Here is a 27,534-nt window from a genome sequence, read left to right on the forward strand (position 1 = left end):
GAAATGCAAATCAAAATCATAATGAGGTACCATCTCACACCAGTCAGAATGGCTGCTATCCAAAAATCTACAAACAATAAATGCTGGAGAGGGTGTGGAGAAAAGGGAACCCTCCTACACTATTGGTGGGAATGCAAACTAGTACAGCCAATATGGAGAACAGTGTGGAGATTCCTTAAAAAACTGGAAATAGAACTGCCACATGACCCAGCAATCCCACTGTTGAGCATACACACCAAGAAAACCATGAGACACGTGTAGCCCAATGTTCATCGCAGCACTGTTTATAATAGCCAGGACATGGAAGCAACCTAGATGTCCATCAGCAGATGAATGGATAAGAAAGCTGCGGTACATATACACATGGAGTATTACTCAGCCGTTAAAAAGAATACATTTGAATCAGTTCTAATGAGGTGGATGAAACTGGAGTCTTTTATACAGAGTGAAGTAAGTCAGAAAGAAAAACACCAATATGGTATACTAACGCATATATATCGAATTTAGAAAGATGGTAACGATAACCCTATATATGAGACAGCAAAAGAGACACAGATGTATAGAACAGTCTATTGGACTCTGTGGGAGAAAGCAAGGGTGGGATGATCTGAGAGAATAGCATTGAAATATGTATATTATCATATGTGAAACAGATCGCCAGTCCAGGTTCGATGCACAAGACAGGGTGCTCAGGGCTGGTGCACTGGGATGACCCAGAGGGATGGGGTGGGGAGGGAGGTGGCAGGGGGGGTTCAAGATGGGGGACACATGTACACCCATGGCTGACTCATGTCAATGTATGGCAAAAACCACTACAATATTATAAAGTAATTAACCTCCAATTAAAATAAATAAATTTTTTTAAAAAGAAATAAGACAATAAAAGAATCTAAAAATTAAAAGAATCCAGTTTTGTTTCATATACAAAGACCAATCTGCCAACAGAATATATAATTAAAGTGAACTAAATAGCTTTACATCACCAATATTCAAATATACTAACATACTACAGTTTTCTTAAGCCTTGATTTGTTATCAGTAGCCATAATTCAGCACAAAGTAAGCCCTTTTAACAAAGGACTAGTATCAGGTTGTTAAACTGATTTCATCATAGAGTGTCAACTCTACACCTGATTTTGGCTGTCAAAACACTGCATTAAAAATTATTCCAAGGCCTCACTAAGACAGAGTACTCTGATTTATAATATCTAGTCTCGGGTACAAAAAGGGGAAATGATAAGATAGGTATTATGGGTTGAACTGTGTCCCCTCAAAAAGATATGTTTAAGTCCTAGCCCCCAGTAACTGATTTTATTTGGAAATAAGATCTTTACAGACGAACCCAAGTTACAATGAGGTCACACTTGATTAGGTATGTGGTGGGACTCAATTCGGAGAAGGCAATGGCAACCCACTCCAGTGTTCTTGCCTGGAGAATCCCAGGGACGGCAGAGCCTGGTGGGCTGCCGTCTATGGGGTCGCACAGAGTTGGACACAACTGAAGCAACTTAGCAGCAGCAGCAGTAGGACTCAGTTACTATCCTTATAAGAAGAGAAAACAAGGACAGGGTGGGGAGGAGACTGTCACATGAAGATACAAAGACAAGCAAGAAGATGATCGTGTGATCACAGAGGCACTGATTGGAGTGATAACCCACAAGCCAAAGAATTATCGGGAACTGAAAGAGGCAAAGAAGGGTCCTAGAGGCTTCAGAGATAGTGCAGCCCTGCAGACACCTTGATTTTGGACTTCTAGACTCCAGACTGTGACAGAATAAATTTCTGTTGTTTTATGCCAGTCAATTGGTGGTACTTTGTTATGGCAATCCTAGGAAACTAATTCTTTGGGTTGTTGTAAATCCCCGGATCAGTAGAGTACACTGACCTTTTTTTCTATATACTGAAAAGAAGGAGTTCTACACACTTTATTATTGAGAGCTTATTATGTGCCAGGCAATGGTCTAAGTAGCTTACGTATATTAATACTAACTCATTATTCTCATAATAATCCTCTGAGAGAGGTACTATCCTAGGAATTTCAATCGTGAATAGAGATAACACATGTCATTAAGAATCTGGTGCTACTATTCACAACAGCCAAGATATGGAAGCAACCTATATATCCATCGACAGATGAATGGATAAAGAAGATGGGGTAAATATACATAGTGGAATACTGTGCTGTGCTGTGCCAAGTCGCTTCAGTCATGTCTGACTCTTTGCGACCCTATGGACTGTAGCCCACCAGGCTCTTCCACCCATGTGATTCTCCAGGCAAGAATACTGGAGTGGGTTGTCATGCCCTTCTCCAGGGGATCTTCCCGACCCAGGGATCAAATCCATGTCTCTTATGTCTCCTGCATTGGCAGGGGACAGTGGCAGGTTCTTTACCACTAGTGCCACCTAGGAAGCCTAGTGGAATACTGCTGCTGCTGCTGCTGCTGCTGCTGCTAAGTCACTTCAGTCGTGTCCGACTCTGTGCGACCCCATAGATGGCAGCCCACCAGGCTCTGCCATCCCTGGGATTCTCCAGGCAAGAACACTGGAGTGGGTTGCCATTTCCTTCTCCAATGCATGAAAGTGAAAAGTGAAAGTGAAGTCACTGAGTCGTGTCCAACTCTCAGCGACCCCATGGACTGCAGCCTACGAGGCTCCTCCGTCCATGGGATTTTTCAGGCAAGAGTACTGGAGTGGGGTGCCATTGCCTTCTCCTCTCAGCCATAAAAAAGAATGAAATAATACCATTTGCGGCAATATGAGTGGACCTAGAGATTACTATCCTAAGTGAAGTAAGTCAGACGGAGGAAGACAAATACCATATGATATCATTTATATGGAATCTAAAATACAACAGAAATGAACCTATTTATAAAACAGACTCATACACATAGAGAACAGATTTGTTGTTGCCAAGGGGGAGGAGGGATGGGGAAGGGATGAACTGGGAGTTTAGGACTAGCAGATGCAAATGATTATATACAAAATGGATAAACAACAAGGTCCTACTCTACAGCATAGAGAACTATATTCAATATCCTGTGATAACCATAATGGAAAAGAATATGAAGAGGTATATATATATATATATACACACACACACAGTATCATACAGCAGAAATTAACACAACACTGTAAATCAACTATACTTCAATTAAAAAAAAAAAAAAAGAATCTGGTTCTAGGTGATCTGATGGCAGCGTCAGAGGTCTACAAACTCTCTCGAGACATACTGGTTCCTGACTCTGACTAAGGCTTGGCCAAATGAACTCTCTACATTCAAGAGAGCTATGTCACTCTCCTTCCAATCTCTCTTTTGTTTGCATTTATCATAATTGTTTCCTGTCACTTGTAGCAAAAAAAAAAAATGTTAACTGATATACAAAATTAGCACCAAGGAATAAACTACAGACACCAGTTCCTTCAGGGATATTTAGAAATTCGTTCTTGAGGTGAGTTGGGGCACAAAGCATTAAAACTCCTGTTCATAATTTATATGGAGTTAAACAGCATCGTACTCAGTGACAGAACAGCTGTTAACACCTCCAAGCATCTGGAACACTGTGCCCACTGCAGGCAACACTAGTGAACTAAACAGCGCTGCCAAATGAACAGGAAGGAGCAATGCCAAACCATATGTAAGATGAGTCTGAGGAAACAATTCCTTACCTCATTTCACAGGGAGCTTAACCCCTAAGAATCTAGTTCAGGGATTAACACTAGAGGTTTTAAATTAAAGTAACAAATAAGTTCACAGTCTCTCCAGGTTTCTTACATAAAAGTGAAGACAGTGATCAGAAAGAGTGGGGTTCACCTTCAACATGCCCCACCCTCAGGGGCAAGAGGAAGTCAGGACGGCCAAGCCCAGATGGTGACAATTTAACCCCTAGAATTACAACGTGTATGTATAATTATTAAAATAGTGGGATTATTATAGTAACCAGATCTCAGGTAGCAGTCTAACTATCACAGATTTCAAGCTATAATTAACACAGGATCCCCAGGAATGGAACAAACAGGCAACTCACTAAGGCCTTTATTTCCCCAATGATTCATTTTTTTTATTACTGAGTAGTATTTAATTGTAACAATGTACTATAGTGTGCTTATCAAATTAAGGCCTTTTTTGAAGTCTATAACCAAAAATATTCCAGGTCTATGAAAAAAAGGACTAATTCAGCCACCATATCAGACAGTCACGGCATTGCACCAAACCCCATTGCTGCTGTTCATTCGCTCAGTCGGTCTGACTCTTTTCAACCCCATGGACTACAATATGCCAGGCTTCCCTGTCCTTCACTGTCTCCCGGAGTTCACTCACACTCTTGTCCATTGAGTTGATAATGCCATACTTAAGTCAATTTACAGACCTGGAGTCACTTGAACCCCATACTTAATTTATAGACCTGGAGCCACCTGAACAAAGACAGGGCTGTGTATTGACTGCCGTGGCAGAGTCTGTCTGCAATGCAGGAGATCCAGGTTCGATCCCTGAGTCAGGAATATCCCCCGGAGAAGGGAATGGCAACCCACTCCAGTATTCTTGCCTGGATTCTCCATGGACAGAGGAGCCTGGCAGGCTACAGTCCAGGAGGTCGCAAACAGTCAGATACAACTGCGTGACTAACACAACAATTACAACAGCACACATGCCTAATATAACGTTTCCTCAGATCCTTCCCTGTCGAACCAGGGGACTGAGCAAATGTACTGAACAAAGGCAAGTACCCAACCTTTATGAGAACACTGAATATTGGCTCTAAATTACTACTAATTCTGGAAGCCCAGGAAGATACTGTTGTTGCCAATTATGGAGATTCAGTGATAAATTAACTTCCTAGCTTATTTTACCCCAGTGGGGAAGCAGAGCCCATCTATGATTTCTCACCCAGTAACTGAGAGCTTAAAGGAAATATATTTCTGTAGAAAACTGTGGAATAACCACTTGGTTCCCTAAGGTGTACAGTAAGGGATATTATATTAAAAGGGCTATATAGAAGCCAGTGGAACTCCATCTCTCCAACAGGGAGAAAATCAAAATCAATACCATTTCTAAGCCTGATTTGAGATGGTCTCCTAAAATTTGATTCCAAAACACTTAACTGTAAAAAAAATAAAATAAAATAAAAATAAAAAAACTTAACTGTATATATGTGATAATTCCTATCAAATAATTTTGGTTTAATAATCAACTTTGATGATAAAAAATCTAGTTAATGGATTTGAAAGAGTTAAGGCACTTCCCAGATGGCACTAGTGGTAAAGAACCCACAAGACAGTGCAGGAGACATAAAAGATGCAAGTTCGATCCCTGGGTTGGGAAGATCCCCTGGAGGAGGGCAGGGCAACGCACTCCATTCTTGCCTGGAGAATCCCACAGGGGAGCTGGCAGGCTACAGTCCATAGGGTCTCAAAGAGTCAGATACAACTGAAGTGACTTAGTACTGAAGCATAGAGTTAAGGTTCAGTACAACTTAAAGGGCAACTCTAAATTCTTCTGTTATTCACAAACTGTTTTTTCTTGGAGCCAACTAACACATCCCAATCTTAGTAATGCCTTTTCTCCTTTACAATACACGGAGACCAACAGGAACAGTTTGCTTTCACTTAATAGGAGCAAGAGAATACATTTACAAGTATGACCACAATCCAACCCGCAGGACCCAGGACTGCCACATCCTCTCATAAGGGCTGCTGCTGCTAAGTGGCTTCGGTCATGTCTGACTCTGTGCAACCCCATAGACAGCAGGCCACCAGGCTCCCCCGTCCCTGGGATTCTCCAGGCACGAACACTGGAGTGGGTTGTCATTTCCTTCTCCAATGCATGAAAGTGAAAAGTGAAAACGAAGCTGCTCGTCGTGTCTGACTCGCAGCAACCTCAGGAACTGCAGCCTACCAGGCTCCTCTGTCCATGGGATTTTCCAGGCAAGAGTACTGGAGTGGGTTGCCATTGCCTTCTACTCAAAAGGGCTGAATGAGGCTGGAAGAAATATGAGTGAAAGCCAGGGACCCCATGGGCCCTTCCCTGTACTGTCTGGATCAGTCATAAATGAAACTACTAAATCCTCTTCAGGGAAGCACCAGTGTTCTAGATCCCTCAAGAATGAAGACCTAGGCCACAAAACAATTTCAAGGCGCTAATACTATGCATTCACTCTCTGATCACCTCCAAGAAAGCAGGGATCAACTGGCACTACTGTCTCAATTCCCAACCTAACCTGCAACAGGTGACCAGTTGCAAAACAGGATGGAGCTCCCAACATGACTTCTCCAAGTTGCCATACAATCTTTCCTGCTCCTTCATCTTAATTTTTAAGTTTTTCTTTCTCTTCTTTTCCTCGACTATTAATATTATGTGTATATTAAACTGTGAACACAAATTGTATGCACCAGTCACTCTAGAGGCAGCGGAATATTAGAACATGAATACTGGAATGACAAATGAAAGGGATAACACCCAGAGAGCCTAGTCTTGAAGAGCCAGGGCTCTCTGAAAGTGCCTCTGAAGCAGTAGGTGCACAGCTATCTTTCATTGCAGATGGGTAAGAATATGTGTGCGTGCAGCTGTACAAGGGACAGTTGCCCCATGTTACGTATAAATGTTGAGAAGCTAAAACTGATAAATGTAAGAACTATTTTTTAGTCTGCCTTATGTATGTGTTTAACTCTGATTCTTGTAATAAACACTCCCTCCATAGGTTAGCATGTAATCTAAGCTGAACCATTCAGATTCTCTCAGGATGAAGGGATCCTTCATTTTCTCTCAATCTCCTCTCAAGACTGAGGAATCCTTCTGTGAATCAAGTCAACTTCGTCCAAAGCAATTTCAAGGCGCTAATACTATGCATTCACTCTCTGATCACCTCCGAGAAAACAGGGATCAACTGGCACTACTGTCTCACTTCCCAACCTAACCTGCAAACTTCTCTTCATCCATGTCCATTCTTATCTTCTTGCCTTCTGTCACAGAGAAAAAAATTTTCACACAAGCTTAAGGATAGCCCTTCCATCTGCACACCTCATCCCATCTCCTACTGTCTACTCTAGATCCCTTCTCTAGAAGAACGAATCTCATTCCTCTATGCTACACATTCAATTTTTCCCATTTCTCTTTACCCTACATGGTCACCAATGATCATTCTCCCTCTTCCTTTCACAGCTGTTTCTTTAAAGGGCCATAAACACTCAGCCTTTCCCACCTCTCACTCCTTCACTCTCTGTAAATCTAGGTTTTGTTACCAGTGTGCCCATTCATCCACCCTCACCAAGAACACTAATGAACCACTAGTTGGAAAACAATGTGGAAACATATCAGACTTTATGTCACTAAATCTTGCCTTCCAGGTGCCAGCCCAGCTGGTTCTCCTGCCTCTCTGACTGCCCAATCAGAATCTATTATTGACTACCTTTCCCAAAGCTCCTCCCTGATTGTTCATTTTCTCCAGGTCATGGTCCTAAGGTCCCTCTTGTTCCATCTTATCTCTCTGTGCATTTTTACCCTTCCCAGGGCTTCAAATACAATCATTCTGCTCATTCACTTCAAATATATACATTCTGCTCACTCCCAAATCTCTACTTCAGTTCTGCCTACCAGACCCTTCTATTTCAAACAGAACATGCTCGAAACTGCTCTCACTAAATTTCCATGTAAGGTCAACAGTAATAATTGTTAAACTTTAGTGCGCCACCATTCAACTTTGGAGCTTGTCAAAATGTAGATACCTAAGCCACCATCCAATCCATCTACCCTCCAGAGAATATCATCTTTGAGGATCCTGTACACATGGGACAGAAAATCTTCATACACAATAATCACTTCAGAATATTATGATATAGGTGGTCCAGGCTTTGAGAAATAATGATCAGCGTTTTTTTTCTTCTGTATGGTACACACAGAGAGAGAATGATTTTTGTATAGTATGCTCGGGAAAACAGAGGAAGCTACTCATAGCTGGATGAAAATTAGGGGGATGCAACATTTCAGCATACTGGTAACCCACTAGTGGCACCCCACTGAGAAATAAGGAGTGAACACCATGTTATTCAGATAACCAGTAAGTACAGTTTACAACCAAGTTGAGCTTTAAATAGTTTAGGCAGAGGTGGGTATGAAACTGTTTCTCTCTGGTAGGTATTTTTGTGGTATGACTCTTCTAGGCTGCCAAATTATAGGGGAATTATACATTTAAACAAACACTTGAGCAAGAGGCAGGGTTGATAATCATTGAAGAACCACTCAGGACATCCTCCAAATAGAAGACCTTCACAGCTCCTATCAGTAGGAAGGCAGCGCCCAGATCAACCTTATATACAATGTAGTAGGTGCTCAGAACAGCTTAGTGACTTCCACTCCTCATTGCTTATATCATTTTCTCCTTTCACTGTACAACCCAAATTCTACTATTTTCATTATAGGCAAGAGAAAGAAAATAAAGAGTAAGGCAAAGGGGCAATATTTATATAAAATGAACAGAAGAAAAAGTGTTATAAGTTTTCTTTTTAAGAGGTCAGTGACTATAGTCAGTGACTATCTTAATTACAAAAAAAAAGCTCATGACTATAAATCATTTAAACCAAATATAAATTTCAAATAGCAATAATACAGACCTAAAATGTTTTAAAGACCACTTGATATATGAACATGCAAAGAGGAGCAAAAAATATAAGAATAAAATAGAATATTGTTTCTAGTATCAAAATACAAAAATGAAAGCAATGATTTAAGAATTGTTTTCTACAAAGAGAGAGATTAACATAATTTGTCCATTCTGGTAAACAGCTTTTAGATTCAATTTTAAATAATTTTTCTTGCAAATAATTTCTATAGAAGAAAAATTTTCAAAACTAAAAATATTTTGCCAGTTCAACCCTACAATACCTGATTTTGCAACAAATAAAAATAAATTAAATGATACTTTATAATATTTTTCTGAGTCCCAGCAAATATGACAGAATCAACACAGACCAGAAAAATACAAACAACAAAACACAAGTAATAAGTACATTTATCAGCCTGTTACCTAAATATTACTTATAAGGCAAATGATCTTAAAAACTGAGTCACTTTGTTTCAAAAAAAACTGGGACATAATCATGACAGTTCACCTAAGTTCTGTAAAGTATACATTTTTTTTAATCGTTTTTATTTCATCCCTATAAAATGCTTTGTTCAATGTGCTTGGTGATAAGTTGTTTACCTTGTCCATTTCCAGTATTGTCAACATCAGCCAAACACAAACAGCCTTGATCAAATTCTTCTTTATCTCCCAGAACAGTAGACCACCAATCACGGGCTTTAAATAAAGACATTTTCGCTCACTCTAAAAAGAAAGCATTTATTTATAATCAAAATCCACTTTACAAAGTGCAAGTCACAACAGGATTTATGAATTGATTAACTCCTACAGCATACAGAGCAAACTAAACTTAGACAACTTTGAGAAAAAATATTGTATTTAACTCTAATTTTTTGGTATTTTGTGGACATACGTGAAACCACAACTCCAAATGAGTGGAAACATTAATCAAATATTTTGCCATGCCATTGGAAAGTGAAGCTGAGAAATTATACATTTACGTTGCATCAATTCTCTCCTCTGGGACATTTAGCAGACAACTGCACAAAGTAATATATTCTTTGAAGGATCAAGATCCAAATTCTACCAGCACTAGTCAGCACATAATTCCTAGACAAAACACCTAATTTCCCTTCAGTTTGGTCATTAGAAAGACTGTAGCATCTCCTGTCACAATGAGTTGCTAAGAAGAGCAAATGAGATCAAATGCATCAATGACTAATACTGGAAAGGATACATTACAAGTACTCAAAAAGTACTCACTCTCTTTCCCCTAACTGTAGAAAGGAAGATGGAAGAGGAAATTCACACCAAAAAAAACAACTAGGAAATGTGGGCTGTAGTCTATTTATAGCACTAATTACCTGTGTGTCCTCAGGCAACTCACATAACCCCTTTGCACTCTGATTCCTCATCTAAAATGAGTATACACAACCCATACCACTGGGTTACGGATGTGGTGGATGTGAAAGCACACTGGACCTTTTAAATTACAGTACAAACCACACAGGGGGCTTCCCAGGTGGATCAGATGGTAAAGAATCTGCCTTCAATGCAGGAGATCCAGGTTCAATCCCTGGATATGCAAGATCCCCCGGAGAAGGGAATGGCAACCCACTGCAGTATTCTCACCTAGAGAATTCCATGGACAGAGAAGCCTGACAGGCTATATGGTCCATGGGGTCACAAAGAGTCAGACATGACTGAGTGACTAACACTTTTTAGGGCTTCCCTGGTGGCTAAGACAGTAAAGAATCCACCTGCAGTGTGGGAGACCTGGGTTCAGTTCCTGGGTTGGGAAGATCTCCTAGAGGAGGGCATGGCAACCCACTCCAGTATTCTTGCCTGGAGAATCACCATAGACAGAGGAGCCTGGCAGGCTACAGTCTATGGGATCACAAAAAATCAGGCATGACTGAGTAACTAAGCACACACATAACATACCCACCCTGGGATTCTATGAGAATTTATTTATCTAACATAAACGAAGCTTCCTTCAAGATACACTGATTTGAATGACAGTTAGGATAAGCAGTCAACTTTTTATTCAAAGAAGCTCTGTTCTATAAGTGGCAGCAAACACTGAATTTGCAAACACTGAACCATTGCTTCTAGAGGAAATAGGGGGTTAGAGTCACGCAAGCTTCTATACACAGCATTTTCAGCAACCAATCAATACATAATTTTGTTTCTTGTGTGTTTCTGTTTAAAGATAGTTTATTTTATATACTGCTGGTTCATTAACATTGATCTCAATGACCAACAACACTACAACTCATATTTGAAGAAAACTTATCTACTATATGTATTTTCTCCATAGAGTACATCACAGCCTTCTTGTACTTAGGAACATTAGACAGTACTTTAGCACTACTCTGGGGGACAATTTTAAATAGCAATATCACACACACACACACACATAAAACCCAAACCACAGAGATGGAAAAAGTAGACTACGTAGGCACTAAGTAGACTACAAAAAAAATGAGAGCTGAAACAAGAAGACAAGAAGGCGGAGAGCTGCTGTGTTTGACATCAGCTGGGAATATCCATTATCAAGTGACTCCGATTTTTTGCCACTATGCCCACAACCATGAATGACACCAAAAGCACTATGAATATTGATTGGGATTGCAAAAAATTTTGGTGAGCAGAAAAACTCACAAATACAGAATATGCAAATAATGAGGATCATCATACTTTTAAAGGTAGATCAATCTGCTTCTTTCAGTAGGCCTTCCACACAGGTTAAACACAGAAATCAAGATTACTTGTATTCATAGAGTTGGCTAAGAAATTAGCTGACCATAATATGGTGGTAAAAAGTACAGCCTCTGGAGGCAGTTGATATGAGTTTGAATCCCTGCTCTACCATATACTAACCAGGCAACCAGATGCAGGTTACTAAAAGTTACTGAATTTCTCTATACTTTGGCTTCCTCATTTGTTAATATAAAATAAAGGTAAGAATGGTATGTGAGAACTGAATAAAAACACAGTAGAGTCAACCTACAAAATAGGAAAAGTATTTGCAAATCAGGTATCTGAAAAGAGTCACGATACACAATACATAAAGAACTGGTGAAATTCAACAACAATAACAAAAATTTAAATGGGCAAAGGAATTAAGGAGATATTTCTCTAAATAAGATAGACAAATGGACAAGTATATGAAACAATGCTCAATGTCACTAATCATTAGAGATATGCAAGTCAAAACCACAATGAGATACTACCTCACATCCATTAGGATGGCTATTACCAAAAACAGTAAGTGTTAGCAATGATGTAGAGTAATCAAACCCTTGGGCACTGTTGGTAAGAATATAAAATGATGCTGCCACTGTGGAAACAGTACGGTGTTTTCTCAAAAAATTAAAAATTTAAATTACTATTTGATCCAGCAATTCCACTTCTGGGAATACAGCCAAATAAACTGAAAGCAGTTTCTCGAAGAGAAATTTGTACAACCATGTTCATGGCTCAGTGATAAAGAATCCACCTGCAATGCAGGAGACCTTAGAAATGCAGGTTCAATCTCTGGCTAGGGAAGATCCCCTGGAGAAGGGCATGGCAACCCACTCCAGTATTCTTGCCTGGAGAATCCCCTGGACAGAGGAGCCTGGTGGGCTACAGTCCATAGGATCACAAAGAGTTGGACATGACTGAAGCGACTAAGCACGTACACATACATATGTTTATAGCAGCATTATTCACAAGACCCAAAGGTAGAAACAAACCACCTGTCCACTGGCAAATAAGTGGATAATCAAAATTTAGTATATACATACAATAGAATTTTTTTTTTCCTGGAGCAGCACTCTTTTTTGTTGAAGTATAGTTGATTTACAATGTTGTGTCAGTTTCTGGTGTATAGCAAAGTGATTCAGTTGTGTGTGTGTGTGTGTGTATATGTACGTGTGTATATATATATATATATATATATATATATATATATATATAGTTTCCATTATGGTTTAGTACAGGATATTGAGTACAGTTCCCTGTGCTATACAGTAGGACCTTGTTTATCTGTCTTACATATAGTAGTATGTATCTGCTAATCTCAGCTTCCTGATTTATCTTTACCCCGCCTCCCTTTTCCTTTTAGTAACCATAAGTTTGTTTTCTATGTCTGTGAGTCTGTTTCTGTTTCATAAGAAAGTTTGTGTCATATTTTAGACTCCATATATAAGTGCTATCATATTTGCCTTTCTCTGACATTTCATTTAGTATGCTAATCTCTAGGTTCATGCATGTTGCTTCAGATGGCACTATTTCATTCTTTCTATGACTGAGTGGTATTCCACTGTGAGAGAGAGAGAGAGAGAGAGAGAGTGTGTGTGTGTGTGTGTGTGTGTACCCTACATCTTCTGTATTCATTCATCTGTTGATGGACAATTAGGTTGCTTCCATATCTTCTGTGTGTGTGTGTGCTCAGTCTCGTCCTGCTCTTTGCGACCTCTTCTTTGAGACCTCACAGACTGCACCCCACAAGGCTCCTCTGTCCATGGAATTCTCCAGGCAAGAATATTGGAGTGGGTTGCCATTCCCTTCTTCAGGGTATCTTCCGGACCCAGGGATTGAACCCAGGTCCCCAGGATTGCAGGAGGATTCTTAACCATCTAAGAGAAGCCTGGAAGTCATAAGAGGTTGCCTTTTCCTTTACTTCATTATTTTTTTTATTGAAGTATATGTGAGTTCCAATATTAGTTTCAGGTATATAGCACAGTGATCCAGTATTTTTACAGATTATATTCCACTAAGAGTTATTACAAAGGGATTTCCCTGGTGGTCCAGTGGTTAAGACTCTGTGCTTCCCAGTGCAAGAGGCATGAGTTTGATCCCTGGTTATGGAACTAAGATTCCACATGCTATGAGCACAACCAAAAAAAAAAAAAATGTTTTTACAATATAATGACTATAATTCCCTGTGCTGTACAACTTATCCCTGTTGCTTATCTACCTTTTTAACTTTTTATTGGATTATAGTTGATTTACAAAAAGGTTGCATTTTAAATAATTTCATTTCTGCAACATTTTCAAAGTTACAAAATTAAGCTGATGGAGAACAGACTAGTGGTTACCAAGGTTAAGAGAGGGTATGACTTTAAAGGATTAATGCAAAGGAATTTCTTTGAGGTGATGAAAAAGTTCTAGAACCAAACTTTGGTGGTGGTTCCAAGGCATAAATCTTATTTCTTAGAACTGTATTCCTAAAAAAGAAAAAAAGTGTATGTAATATAAAACATGGTGAGATTGAACAAAGATCTGTAATTTAGCTATAGTACTAAATAAAGTACAGTTGCTGTTGTTCAGTCACCCAGTCGTGTCCAACGCTTTGCAACCCCATGGACTGCAGCATGCCAGGCGTCCCTGAACCTCCCCATCTCCCAAAGTTTGCCTGTTGCATTGGTGATGCCAGTCAGCCATCTCATCTTCTGATGCCCTCTTCTCCTGCTGTCCTCAATCTTTCCCAGCATCAAGGACTTTCCAATGAGTCCGGCTATTTGCATCAGATGACCAAAATACTGGAGTTTCAGCTTCAATATCAGTCCTTCAAATGAGTACTCAGGGTTGATCTCCCTTAAGATTGACTGGTTTGATCTCCCTGCTGTCCAAGGAACTCTCAGGAGCCTTCAGCACCACAGTTCAAAGGTGTTAATTCTTCAGCACCCTGCCTTCTTTACAGTCCAGCTCTCACAACCGTACATGACTACTGGGAAAATCATAGCCTTGACTATTTGCTGGCAGAGTAATCTTTTTGCTTTTCAACACACTGTCTAGCTTTTTCATAGCTTTCCTCCCCAAAAGCAAACGTCTTCTGATTTCGTGGTTGCAGTCACCATCCACAGTGATTTGAGAGCCCAAGAAGAGGAAATCTGTCACTACTTCCACCTTTCCCCCTCTATTTGCCATGAAGCAATGGAGCCAGATGCCATTGTCTTAGTTTTCTTAATATTTAGTTTTAAGCTGGCTCTTTCACTCTCCTCCTTCACCCGCAACAAGAGGCTCTTTACTTCCTCTTCTCTTTCTGCCATTAGAGTGATATCATTCACCTATCTGAGGCTGTTGCTGTTTCTCCCACCTATCTTGATTCTAGCTTGTAACTCATCCAGCTGGGTATTTCTCATGATGTGCTCAGCATATAGGTTAAACAAACAGGGTGATAGCAGACAGCCCTGTCGTACTCCTTTCTCAATCTTGAACCAATCAGTTGTTCCATGCAGGGTTCTAATTGTTGACTCTTGACCCGCATACAGGTTTATCAGGAGACAGGTAAGATGCTCTGGTATTCTCATCTCTTTAAGAGCTTTCCTCAGTTTATTATGATCCACACAGTTGAAGGCTTTGGCGTAGTCAATCAAATGGAGGTAGGTGTTTTTTTCTGGACTTTCCTAGCTTTCTCTATGATTCAGTGAATGTTGGCAATTTGATCTCTGGTTCCTCTTCCTTTTCTAAACCCAGCTTGGACATCTGGAAGTTCCTGGTTCACATAATGCTAAAGCATAGCATGAAAGATTTTAAGCATGACCTTACTAGCATGGTCCAATGATTAGCACATTCTTTAGTACTACTCTTCTTGGGAACTGGGATGAGGACTGACCTTTTCCAGTCCTGTGGCCACTACTGGGTCTTCCAGATTTGCTGACGTATTGAATGCAACACCTTAATGGCATCATCCTTTAGGGTTTTGAATAGTTCTACTAGAATTCCATCGCATCCACTAGCTCTATTAACAGCAATGCTTCCTAAGGTCCACTTGACTTTGCTCTCCAGAATGTCTGGCTCTGGGTGAGTGACCACACCATCGTAGTAATCCAATTCATTAACATCTTTTTTGTACAGTTCTTCTATGTATTCTTTCCATCTCTTCTTGATCTCTTCATTAATCAGGGGAAAGACTAGAGAGTTCTTCAAGAAAATTGGAGATATCAAGGGAACATTTTCCCCAAAGACGAGCACAATAAAGGACAGAAACAATGGGGACCTTAGTAGACACTGGACAGATCAAGCAGAGATGGAAAGAATACACAGAAGAACCACCCAAAAACGATCTTAATGAACAGTATTACTATGATGCTCTTGGGTGGCCCTACATGGCATAGCTCAATACTTACTGTACTAATGTCAATTTAATGGCTTTGATAATTGTACTTTATCACTGGGAAACCACTATTCTTGCAGCTTCTATGTGATCGTAAAATCCTTTCAAAGTGACAATTTTAAAGAAACAACAGGGTAGGGGAGAAAGAAAATTCCATGTAAGGCCCTCTCTTTATGTTAAAAAACAATGTTAAAAAACAAAGCAGTCAGGTAAAGGCAAGGGATTGATGAAAATGAAGGAAAAATACCTAGCAGGTAAGTAAACTTGTCATGAGTTTTAACATGTGGGAGAGTTTCTGAAAAACCATCTGTATCACCTGTTATTAATAATGGCACTATGTAAAACCATACAGATTGCCAGATGACTAAACTTCAAATCTCATGGCAAATATTCAAAACCATAATAAACACTTCTATTATACTTTTATTGAATTTTTTAATTTGAGAGGGATGTAACAGTATTTAATAAATGCCATATATTCCCATTACATACTTGAGATATATTGGAAAATTATAACACATCATACCATTGGACTGCCACAATAAAGACACATCATTCTCTTGCAGCCCAGGGCAGAATATGACCCCAGTTCAACACCATTCAATGATTCACTAGGAGGTCTCACAACACTCAGCATATAGTCATCATCACTGCTATGATAATGATGGATATGATTACTTCAAAGGACAAGAAGCATAATCAGGAAGGGCGAAAAGTGTATGTACCTGTAGTTTGAATATAAACACACATGACTTCATCAGATGAAAATACCTATTATGTGAATATGGCCTTAAAAACTTTTGTTAATGAACAAATTTTTTCAGCTTGTTAGAATAAAGGTGGGTGGAGGGAGGAATCTCCAATATGAAAAATTAACTCTCCAACACTGTGTGTAAATGGAACTGTTCTAAATCAAGCAGTAATTTCTCATGGACTTCTGTCATAAAATTGAATATCTATTCTTATTAACAAAATACAACTGGCAACATTTAGTTCCTTCCTGTTTCTTCTGCTCTACCAATTTCTCCTTAGACACCTACCACTTCATTAGCTTCTGAAAGTCCTCCTTTTCTAGATTATTTAGCTTTGCTACCCCAAGTGTAGTCCCTGGACTAGCGGGTCAACATCACCCAAGAGCTTGTGAAAGTTGAGAATCCCAACTCCACCCCAAACAACATCCGCAAGTGATTCACACACACCTTGAAGTTCGAAAACCACTAGTTGAACTGATACCTGAGAGCCTATGTGGATGTTTTCTTATAGCAATGCTCTACTTCTCTTCCTTTTTACTGTGACCCCTACCACTAGTCATCTTTCAAAAGTTCAGAAAAAAAACTCACTTTTAAAATCAAGAGCCTCCACAGCTAGAAGGTACTTAGCAATGAGCTAGTCTTCTCATTCTATAGGTATATGACCCCCCTAAGTTCAGTTCAGTCGCTCAGTCACATCTGATCTTTGCAACACCATGGACCAAAGCACGCCAGGTCTCCCTGTCCATCACCAACTCCCAGAGTTTACCCAACTCATGTCCATTGAGTCAGTGATGCCATGCAACCATATAATCCTCTGTCATCCCCTTCTCCTTCAGCCTTCAATCTTTCCCAGCATCACAGTCTTCAAATGAGTCAGCTCTTTGCATCAGGTGGCCAAAATATTGGAGTTTCAGTTTCAACATCAGTCCTTCCAATGAACACCCAGGACTGATCTCCTTTAGGATGGACTGGTTGGATCTCCTTGCAGTCCAAGGGACTCTGAAGAGTCTTCTCCAATACCACAGTTCCAAAGCATCAATTCTTCAGCGCTCAGCTTTCTTTATAGTCCAACTCTCACATCCATACAGGACCACTGAAAAAACCATAGCCTTGACTAGATGGACCTTTGTTGGCAAAGTAATGTCTCTGCTTTTTAATATGCTGTCTAGGTTGGTCATAATGTTCCTTCCAAGGAGTTCAGTTCAGTTCAGTCGCTCAGTCATGTCCGACTCTTTGAGACCCCATGAATCGCAGCATGCCAGGCCTCCCTGTCCATCACCATCTCCTGGAGTTCACTCAGACTCACGTCCATTGAGTCCGTGATGCCATCCAGCCATCTCATCCTCTGTTGTCCCCTTCTCCTCCTGCCCCCAATCCCTCCCAGCATCAGAGTCTTTTCCAATGAGTCAACTCTTCACATGAGGTGGCCAAAGTACTGGAGTTTCAGCTTTACCATCATTCCTTCCAAAGAAATCCCAGGGCTGATCTCCTTCAGAATGGACTGGTTGGATCTCCTTGCAGTCCAAGGGACTCTCAAGAGTCTTCTCCAACGCCACACTTCAAAAGTATCAATTTTTCGGTGCTCAGCTTTCTTCACAGTCCAACTCTCACATCCATACATGACCACTGGAAAAACCATAGCCTTAACTAGACGGACCTTAGTCGGCAAAGTAATGTCTCTGCTTTTGAATATACTATCTAGGTTGCTCATAACTTTTCTTCCAAGGAGTAAGTGTCTTTTAATTTCATGGCTGCAGTCACCATCTGCAGTGATTTTGGAGCCCCCCAAAAATAAAGTCAGCCACTGTTTCCACTGTTTCTCCATCTATTTGCCATGAAGTGATAGGACTGGATGCCATGATCTTAGTTTTCTGAATGTTGAGCTTTAGGCCAACTTCTTCACTCTCCTCTTCCACTTTCATCAAGAGGCTCTTTAGTTCTTCTTCACTTTCTGCCATAAGGGTGGTGTCACCTGCATATCTGAGATTATTGATATTTCTCCTGGCAATCTTGATTCCAGCTTGTGCTTCATCCAGCCTAGCATTTGACATGATGTACTCTGCATATGTTAAATAAGCAGGGTGATAATATACAGCCTTGATGTACTCCTTTTCTATTTGGAACCAGTCTGTTGTTCCATGTCCAGTTCTAACTGTTGTTTCCTGACCTACATTTAGGTTTCTCAAGAGACAGGTCAGGTGGTCTGGTATTCCCATCTCTTTCAGAATTTTCCACAGTTTGTTGGGATCCACACAGTCAAAGGCTTTGGCATAGTCAATAAAGCAGAAATAGATGTTTTTCTAGAACTCTCTTGCTTTTTCGATGATCCGGTGGATGTTGGCAATTTGATCTCTGGTTCCTCTGCCTTTTCTAAAACCAGCTTGAACATCTGAAAGTTCACGGTTCATGTATTGCAGAAGCCTGGCTTGAAGAACTTTGAGCATTACTTTACCAGCATGTGAGATGAGTGCAATTGTGCGATAGTTTGAGCATTCTTTGGCATTGCCTTTCTTTAGGATTGGAATGAAAACTGACCTTTTCTAGTCCTGTGGCCACTGTTGAGTTTTCCAAATTTGCTGACATATTGAGTGCAGCACTTTCACAGCATCATTTTTCAGGATTTGAAATAACTCAACTGGAATTCCATCACCTCCACTAGCTTTGTTCGTAGTGATGCTTTCTAAGGCCCACTTGACTTCACATTCCAGGATGTCTGGCTCTAGGTGAGTGATCACACCATCATGATTATCTGGGTCGTCAAGATCTTTTTTGTACAGTTCTTCTGTGTATTCTTGCCACCTCTTCTTAGTATCTTCTGCTTCAGTTAGGTCCATACCATTTCTGTCCTTTATCGAGCCCATCTTTGCATGAAATAGTCCCTTGGTGTCTCTAATTTTCTTGAAGAGATTCTAGTCTTTCCCATTCTATTTTTTTCCTCTATTTCTTTGCACTGATCACTGAGGAAGGCTTCCTTATCTCTCCTTGCTACTCTTTGGAACTCTACATTCAGATGCTTATATCTTTCCTTTTCTCCTTTGTTTTTCGCTTCTCTTCTTTTCACAGCTACTTGTAAGGCCTCCTCAGACAGCCATTTTGCTTTTTTTTGCATTTCTTTTCCTTGGGGATGGTCTTGATCCCTGTCTAAATTACAGAGCTAATGGCAGAAGCATTTCTGCATACCGTCTCCAGGTCTCTAGACCTGGTCTTATTAGGCTATCATTGCCTGCAATTTAATATCTGAAACGCTGAAAAAGCATGGGTCAGTGAGAGTTTTCTTTTGTTCTGCTTTGTTGTAATTTTTAAAAGGCGGGGGAGGGGGTAGGTGGTGCTATTTTTAAACCTAGGTCCAACAAATGGCTCTTCTTCACAGGACCGCAGCTACTTCGTTTCAGACCAACTTACCTTCATACTAGGGCAAAACATAAGTTAATACATAGCGAGCATGCACAGTCAGTCGTATCTGATTCTCTGTGACCCCATGGACTGTAGCCCACCACGCTCCTCTGTCCATGGAATTTCAGGCAAGAGTACTGGAGTGGGTTGTCATTTCCTTCTCCAGGGGATCTTCCCCACCCAGGGATCAAATCCACGTCTCCTGCTTGCCAGTCATATTCTTTAACACTGTGCCACCTGGGAAGCCCTAATATATAGCAGAACTGCATGAATTACATTACATCACAGTTTAGCATGCCTGCCCTCCTCCAGGCGATCTTCTGACTCGGGGATCAAAACCATGTTTCTTTGCATCTCCTGCATTGGCAGGGAGGTTGTTTACCACTAGCACCACCTACTTGCTCTTAAATATAAGTCTTACAGACTCCAGAGCACATTGATATCTAATGGAACTCTGATGAAATCTCGTGATAATATAGGTATTTCTCCCATAACCATATGTTATACAACTTAAAGTTTCCTTGCTTAACAAGCATCCTTCCAAGCTCCAATCCTAATTCTTCACAAACAACTTACATAACTTTGCGGTTATAAAGTTGTAACTTCTTGAATCTGTGTCTCCCTCAGTCTGGCTCAAATAAAGCTCTTCTATTCTTATTATAGATTGTTTATGGATTATTAGTACCTATGTTTTCAACATACTAGGATAGAAAGGAACTTCCTCAAACAGAAAGAGAACACTTACATGCGAAACTCATAGTTTATACCATACTTAATGGTGAATGACTGGATGCTCTCTCCCTAATATCAGACACAAGTCTAGGATGTCCTTCTTAACCACTTCATTTGACTGTTATATTAGAGGCTGTAAATTAGCCAATTAAGTGGGAAAAAAATTAAAGGCTTACAGATTGGAAAGGAAGAAGTAAAACTATCTTTACTTACAGATGACATGATCTTGTATATAGAAAATCCTCAAGAATTCAGTAAAAACAAACAAACAAACAAAAACTATTAGAGCTAGTAAACAACTCAATAAGGTTGAAGGATACAAGATCAACACAACAGAAATCAACTGTATTTCTATGTACTGGCAATGAACAATCCGAAAATAAGAAACAACCGCATTTACAATAGCATCCAAAGAATAAAACACTTAGGAATAAAAGTAACAAAAGACATATAAAATATATACTCTGAAAACTACAAAATATATTCAAAAGAAAAAAGATCTAAACAGGAAAATACACCATGTTCATGGTTCTGAAGCATTAACATTATTAAGATGGCAATACTTCCCTAATTGATCTCCACATTCAATGCAATCCCTACCAGATTTCCACATGGCTTCTTTGTACAAATTGGCAGGCTTCTGATGAAATTCTTATAGAATTACCAGGGACCCAGAATGGTCAAAATAATCTTTTAAAAGAAGAACAAAATTGGAGAACTCATATTTCCCCCATTTCAAAAATTACTACAAAGCAACAGGAATCAGGACAGTATGGTACTGGCATATGAGTAGACATAGACAAATGAAAAAGAAGTGAGAGTTCAGAAATAAACTCATGCTTATAGGAGCCTTACTCATAATACCCAAAAGGTGTAAATGACCCAACTGCCCACCAATTAATGAATATACAAATGCAAAGTAGCATAGCCATACAGTAGAATATTAGTCAGAGATGAAAGGAATGGAGTAACTAATATATGCTGCAACATGGATGAAACTTGAAAACATTACTTCAAGAGAAAGAAGCCAATCACAGAAGACCACATATTATATGATCCCATTTATATAAAATGTACAGAATACACAAATCCATACAGACAAAGTAAATTGGTGGTTTCTTAGGTTTAAAGGACAGGAGAAGACAGGAAAGCTATAAGCTCAGGGTACAAGGTTTCTTTCTGAGGTGATAAAAATATTCTAAGATTTACTGTCATGCAACTGATGGTTGCACATATCTGTGAATAGATTTAAAAAATTGAATTGTATACATTAAATAGTTTAATTGTATGGCATGTGAGTTATATTTCAATAAAGCTGCTATTTTTTGAAGAGTACATAGTGATGAACACATGGGGGATTGCTTTACTATTATTTGTGTTTTTGTTTATGTTTAAAATTTCCCATAATAAAAATAATAAAATAATATTTTACTCTCTTTAATAATTGAGAGCCTTTATTTTTATTTTTCATTTTCTAAAATCAGTTCAGTTCAGTTCAGTCGCTCAGTGTTTTATGTTTTCTTTGGCTGCACTGGGTCTTCCTCGTGGCACGCAGGATCTTCGAACTTCATTGCAGCATGTGGGATCTTTACTTACAGCGTGTGAGATCTAGTTCCCTAAGCAGGTATCGAACCCAAGCCCCCTGCACTGGGAGCATGGAGTCCTGGTCACTGGATCAAAAGGAAGTCCCAAAGTTTCACCTTTTTTAAATTAGGATACTCCTGTATTTTGGCCACATTTACCACTCTATCAGAAGAACAATAGGTTGGCAAATTAAATTCAGAAGATTAGCAAAATAAATTCTACCCTTTCTCCTAGAAGGACATCCTACCCCATTGACAGAGAAAAAAAATTAACCATAAATTAAAACTCATATAAAATGCTAATTCATTTTCCAAGTTCAAAAACATACAGGTCTTGACTTTAACATATTAAGGTAAGCAGTTGGGTGGCAGAGGTCTAGTACTGGCAGGAAAGGAAGAAAGGAACAATGGTAATAAGGCATTTTCGGCCATGAAATATGGCTTTTTTGTTACAAAAACAAATTTAAAATATTCCAAATAACAAAAGTTTAATATGCATAAATTGATTTTAATTCTATTTAATTGTCTTCAATAAAAGTAAGAAATAAAAATTTGCATTTTATCCCCTATTCACTCAGTGTTAATTTCCAGGTCCTTAATGATTTTCTGTTTTTTGCCTGTTGTGCTTAGTCACTTAGTCATGTTCAACTCTTTGCAGCCCTTTAGACTGTAGCCAACCAGGCTCCTCTGTCCATGAGATTTTTCAGGTTAGAATTTTTGAATGGGCTGCCATTTTCCTCCTCCAGGGGATATTCCTGACCCAGAGATAGAACCTGCATCTCCTTTGTATCCTGCATTGTAGGCAGACTCTTTACCCACTGAGTTATCAGCGAAGCCCTTTTCTGTTTTTAAATAAATGTAAAATAAAAACCAAATATCAGATTTTTCATGGCTATCACCTCCCTTCACTAGAAAAGAAAATAATAGCTAACATTTACTAAGCATTTACCAAGGTCCCAGGTGCCATTCTAAGTGCTTTGCAAGTATTCTAATCTTCATAACAAAACTACAAAGTAAACCACAGATACTATTTTATAGGTATTCTTGAACAAAGAGAGGTTAAGAAACCTGCCCAACTGATCACAACTATAAATACCAAGAAGTTGGAAGTAACACCCAAAACCAGACTATCTACTGATAAATAAGTGCAGCCACCTCACAACAATTAAAAAGCTGTAACTCTGTTAACGTTAATTCTAATCACTGTGAGTTCAGACTTCAGGAAAGTATCTCCCATATTTAATTAAAATTTTAAAGGATGATTGTAAAACAATAATTAGAAGGTTCTAACAGATGCATATTATAAATAGCCACAAAAGACTGATTTCTTAGACCTTATTAGAATATTAAATAAGAACTCACCTCTTTATCCCTCAATCTCCAGAAATTCTCTTCCATAATTCTTTTTTGTTTTTAATACTTATATATATATGTTATCTCTCACACCAAGTTTACTCAGATTTAGTTTTCCTTTAAGACGTGGGTGTTTTAATACCTCATTTGCTTAGTCCGAAAGTATGGAAGGATGGCTAGATGAACAGCTATGGCAATAATAACCCCAAGAATCTTCTGGAAGGAACGCGTGGGTGAGATGGCAGATGCTGAAATTAGGAGGCTAAGACATTGACACTACTGCTTTTCATTTCAGGAGCTTTATTTTCTCCATGTCATGCTAGTGCTGCCTCGAATTTTGGAAAACACTGGTCAGGTCTTCCAGTCCAGGCAAGATAACAAATGCACAGAATTAGAAGAATGTTGCTTTTGAAGACAATATTATAGACTCAACGCTAGAATTTTAATAAAAGCCACAAAAGAGGAAAGATCACAGGAGAGGGAGTTGGACAGACCTCAACTGTATGACCTTAGACAAGTCTCTCTTCCTCTAGATTCCCAGTTGTTCTGGGAAGATGGGAGAATAAAATAGCCTAACACATGTAACTACTTACCCCAATGCCCAATCCATAGGAAGCATTCAATAAATGTCAGATAAGTGTCAGTAGTAACCTCGAAGTAGTAATAGCAGTAGTGTTGGTGGTGGTTATGGTATGTTCCGAGCAAGACAAAATTACAAATGTGAATGTGAACAACGGTCCCTCTGGAACGAAGATTTAAACTGAAGTTGAAAAGAATGATAGTAACTTTTCATTAATCAGCAAGAATGCTTTGTGTTTCAATAATTTTTGAGAATTCCTTATCCTGAGGGATAAGATCTGCTACAAACTTCAAAAGTTGCAAAGCTTTAAAAATTACTATATCTTATTGATACTGGATTTTTTTTGTCCCTTCAAAGAAGATTTCCATCCAGCAGTCTCACCAAAAACATAAGTGTGTGGTTGTAATTTAAGAACAACAATTACTCATAATTACAGAAAATGAAAAATTCCTTAAACTTATGACTTGTAAATCATTTGCAGAATTTACAGTTTATTTTATATATTATTCTAAATAATAGTTCAATCTATTCACCAAAAAATCTTCAACAAATAATCTCTTTACATATTTGCAGCAAATACAAATACACAAAGAGGTTAGAAAAATCTCTCCCTCTCTGAATACTCACAGACTTTAGCTAAGACTCATCCTTTTCCCTCCAGCATCCTCAAATTGTGGATGTCTGTGATATGGTTTCATTTTTAAAGTAAAAGTGAGATGGATGGTGGGGGGTGGGACGTGCAGGCAGGAAAGATCCTCAAAATTGGAGTCAATTGCAGGGCATTTAACTGGGGAAGAGAGAGAGATCACTTCAGTTCATCTAGACTGCTGTGGTCTGCAGTGTCAAAGAGAGAAGGAGAAGGAATAATCCTATTGCAAGAAGGAATTAAGGGGTATTAGTACATGCATCCTACTTCAGTCACAGGCTGGAAACTGCTTTGACCATTTGTTCAGAAGACTTGTTGAAGGGTCACAGGAGAATGCTTGTGCACCATGTGACACTCCTGATCGGAATCTTTAAAAATTCTTATCACCTTTTCTTGACATTCACAGGATCACACACACACACATTGTTCTGGCTGTTGTCTTTTGAATGCAAACATATTCCGTAAGAAACCTGTTATCCTCTATCTCCCAAAATCATTACATGGCATCAGAGAATCAATCTGATCAAAATATATATATATAATAAAATAAAACACGGAAAGGGCATTCATGAATCCGATGTTTAATTCTAGACATACTTCCTTACCTGATGCTGAATCAGGTGGGTCCTGCCCCACCGTCCTTCGCGGTCTCTACAGACTTCCCTTTAAGAATGTCTGCCAGGGTCCCAGGGCTGGAACGACGAGCAAGATCGGACGTCGCAGAGAAAAGCAATCCTTATACTCCTTCTCGCTCTCCTGATCCAACTTGTTCCACGACCCAGGCAAAGAGAGAGTCTCACCAGGTAGCACCACCAGCTCCACGGAGTTGGAGTGATCCCATCAAGTAGCTCTCCCGCATCCTCTCTCTGTCACCCTCAGAGACGAGCAGAAAAAACGGTATCAGTCCCGTGGCAGAGATCAGGCAGGACAGGACAGAGGAAAGTAATGCTGCTCACAAAGAGGAGGAAATGATGAAGGAGGCAGTGAGTGGGATGTAGCAGAAAAAGGACAGCAGCGGCGGAAGGGACACCTCCCGATTCAAGCCTAACTCCAAGCCATCTTCGCCCTGTTGTCATAGCACTTTACAACGAACGCTACTGCGCAAGTCAGATAGCCGAGTCCCAATGCCTTCTGGGGGTTGTAGTCCTGAGTGTCTCCAGAGCGCGGAAGACGGAGAATTTTTCCTGATTGTTGGAATCAGATTTCTACTGGGCGGAGCTGGAGCGAACCATTGCCTACTCCTCATTAGTGGTGAGACAGAATTAATTCGATTCCCGTTTTCTGTCCTCAGACAGAGCTAGACGCGCGTTCCGAGGAAACCCGCCTCCCGCCTCTGGCGCGGACGAAGCCACGCCCCGCAATCCAGGCTCCGTCCCCGCCGCACGTGGGTGGGGCTTTCCCCGGCGGGGCGGGGCGAGGCGGGGCTAGGGGCGGGGTCCCAGTAGGTTTCAGGGCCAGAGCATCCCACCCAGCGACCTCTCCTCTTGAACCCGGAGGCGCAGGAGGCCCGGTCCATGGAAGAAGCAACCGCGAGGGTGAGCGCAAGTGTGTGCGCCCTGGTGGCTGGGGTGCTGCTGGCCCAGTACATGTTCACGTTAAAAAGGAAGGAATACGTAGTGTGCGTATTCTGGAACTACCCAGAATTTTCTGCTCAATAACAACCCTGGAAAAACACTACCTGATTTCTTTCCTTGGTTCTCCTCTTCTTGATTGTGTAGACCAACTTCTTCCTGCAACGCGATTACATTTCCTTTGTAAATCACAGCTTCCAAAGCCTATGTCATTTTTCTTGACTGTATTTGAATGTCTTAAAAGGCGTCATATACGTCACTCATTGGCCCAGATAACTTCCATTGTTGTGGAATGCAAGGGTGTGTGCCTTTAGCACAGTGAAACTGTAACTGTTAGTCTTTCAGTCGTATTTAACTCTTTGTGACCCCATGAGCTGTAGCCTGCCAGGTTCCTCTGTCCATGGGATTTCCCAGGCAAGAATATTGGAGTGGGTTGCAATTTCCTTCTCCAGAGGATCTTTCGGACCCAGGGATTGAACCCGGGTCTCCTGCAGTGCAGGCAGATAGATAGGCCAGACCCAAATGTCGGAGCTCAGAGCAGAGAAAGTTTTATTACAATGCCATTCAAGGAGAATGGGTCAAAGGTGCTCAAAAAAAGATAAAAAACCCTGAACTCCTCTAAATGTTTCAGCAAAAGGCAATTTTAAAGGCAAAGTTGGGGGGAGGTGTCCCAAGGTATGTGATTAGCTCCTGTGCAATGGGGACTGGGGCTTATGATAATCAAGTAGTTAATTTCTTCCATTTTGTGGCAGCTTTTAGCATCTGAAAAACTCAGGAAAGATGCATGAGATACTATTATCTGAGTACTTCAAACAGGAGCTTTGGCAGAGGATATGGGGGAGAGATCTATCCTGGGAAGGCTCCATAAGGTCATGATCAGTTACACATGAATGGCTAAATCTACATTCATTCAACAATTCTTACTGGCTTCATTGTTAGAGGAAAAGATAATTTCCAAGCTCCAGGGCATATGTCAGTATAATTTCAGATGTCTATGCATAGCTTCTGTGTGTTTGTATCTTCCTGAATAAATTTGAAGAAGTTCTTCACATTTTGCGGCATTAACAGTTTGAATATTTCAGCAAGTATTTCCCTTATGATGTTATTTTTACTTCCTCTGCAGTTTCTTCCATTATTTCAAGGCTGAAGAAATTATATATCACATACAGTTTCAAAGCACAACCTAGTTAGGCACCTAACGCTTTTGCATCCTGGTTCTGGAGAAGGAAATGGCAACCCACTC

The 27,534-nt window shown here is 39.9% G+C and overlaps 1 protein-coding gene across 4 annotated transcripts in view; it reads right to left on the reverse strand.

Annotated features, from left to right (window-relative positions):
• Window positions 1-26,085, reverse strand: part of BBS9 (Bardet-Biedl syndrome 9) — a 471,120-nt gene extending 445,035 nt beyond the window's left edge. For 3 of the 4 annotated variants that reach the window (XR_011256695.1, XM_069588065.1, XM_069588066.1), the window contains exons 1-2: window positions 25,326-26,085; window positions 9,195-9,317 (exon numbers count right to left, since the gene is read on the reverse strand). Coding sequence is in view for 2 of the 4 variants with exons in the window: in XM_069588065.1 (XP_069444166.1) it covers window positions 9,195-9,306 (112 nt within the window). In the remaining 2 variants the exon portion in view is untranslated. The remainder of the gene's footprint in view (window positions 1-9,194; window positions 9,318-25,325) is intronic. The other variant, XM_069588067.1, reaches the window with a different exon arrangement.
• Between the last annotated feature and the right edge of the window lie 1,449 nt (window positions 26,086-27,534).

Source organism: Ovis canadensis, chromosome 4, assembly GCF_042477335.2.
Source record: "Ovis canadensis isolate MfBH-ARS-UI-01 breed Bighorn chromosome 4, ARS-UI_OviCan_v2, whole genome shotgun sequence".
NCBI lineage: Eukaryota > Metazoa > Chordata > Mammalia > Artiodactyla > Bovidae > Ovis > Ovis canadensis.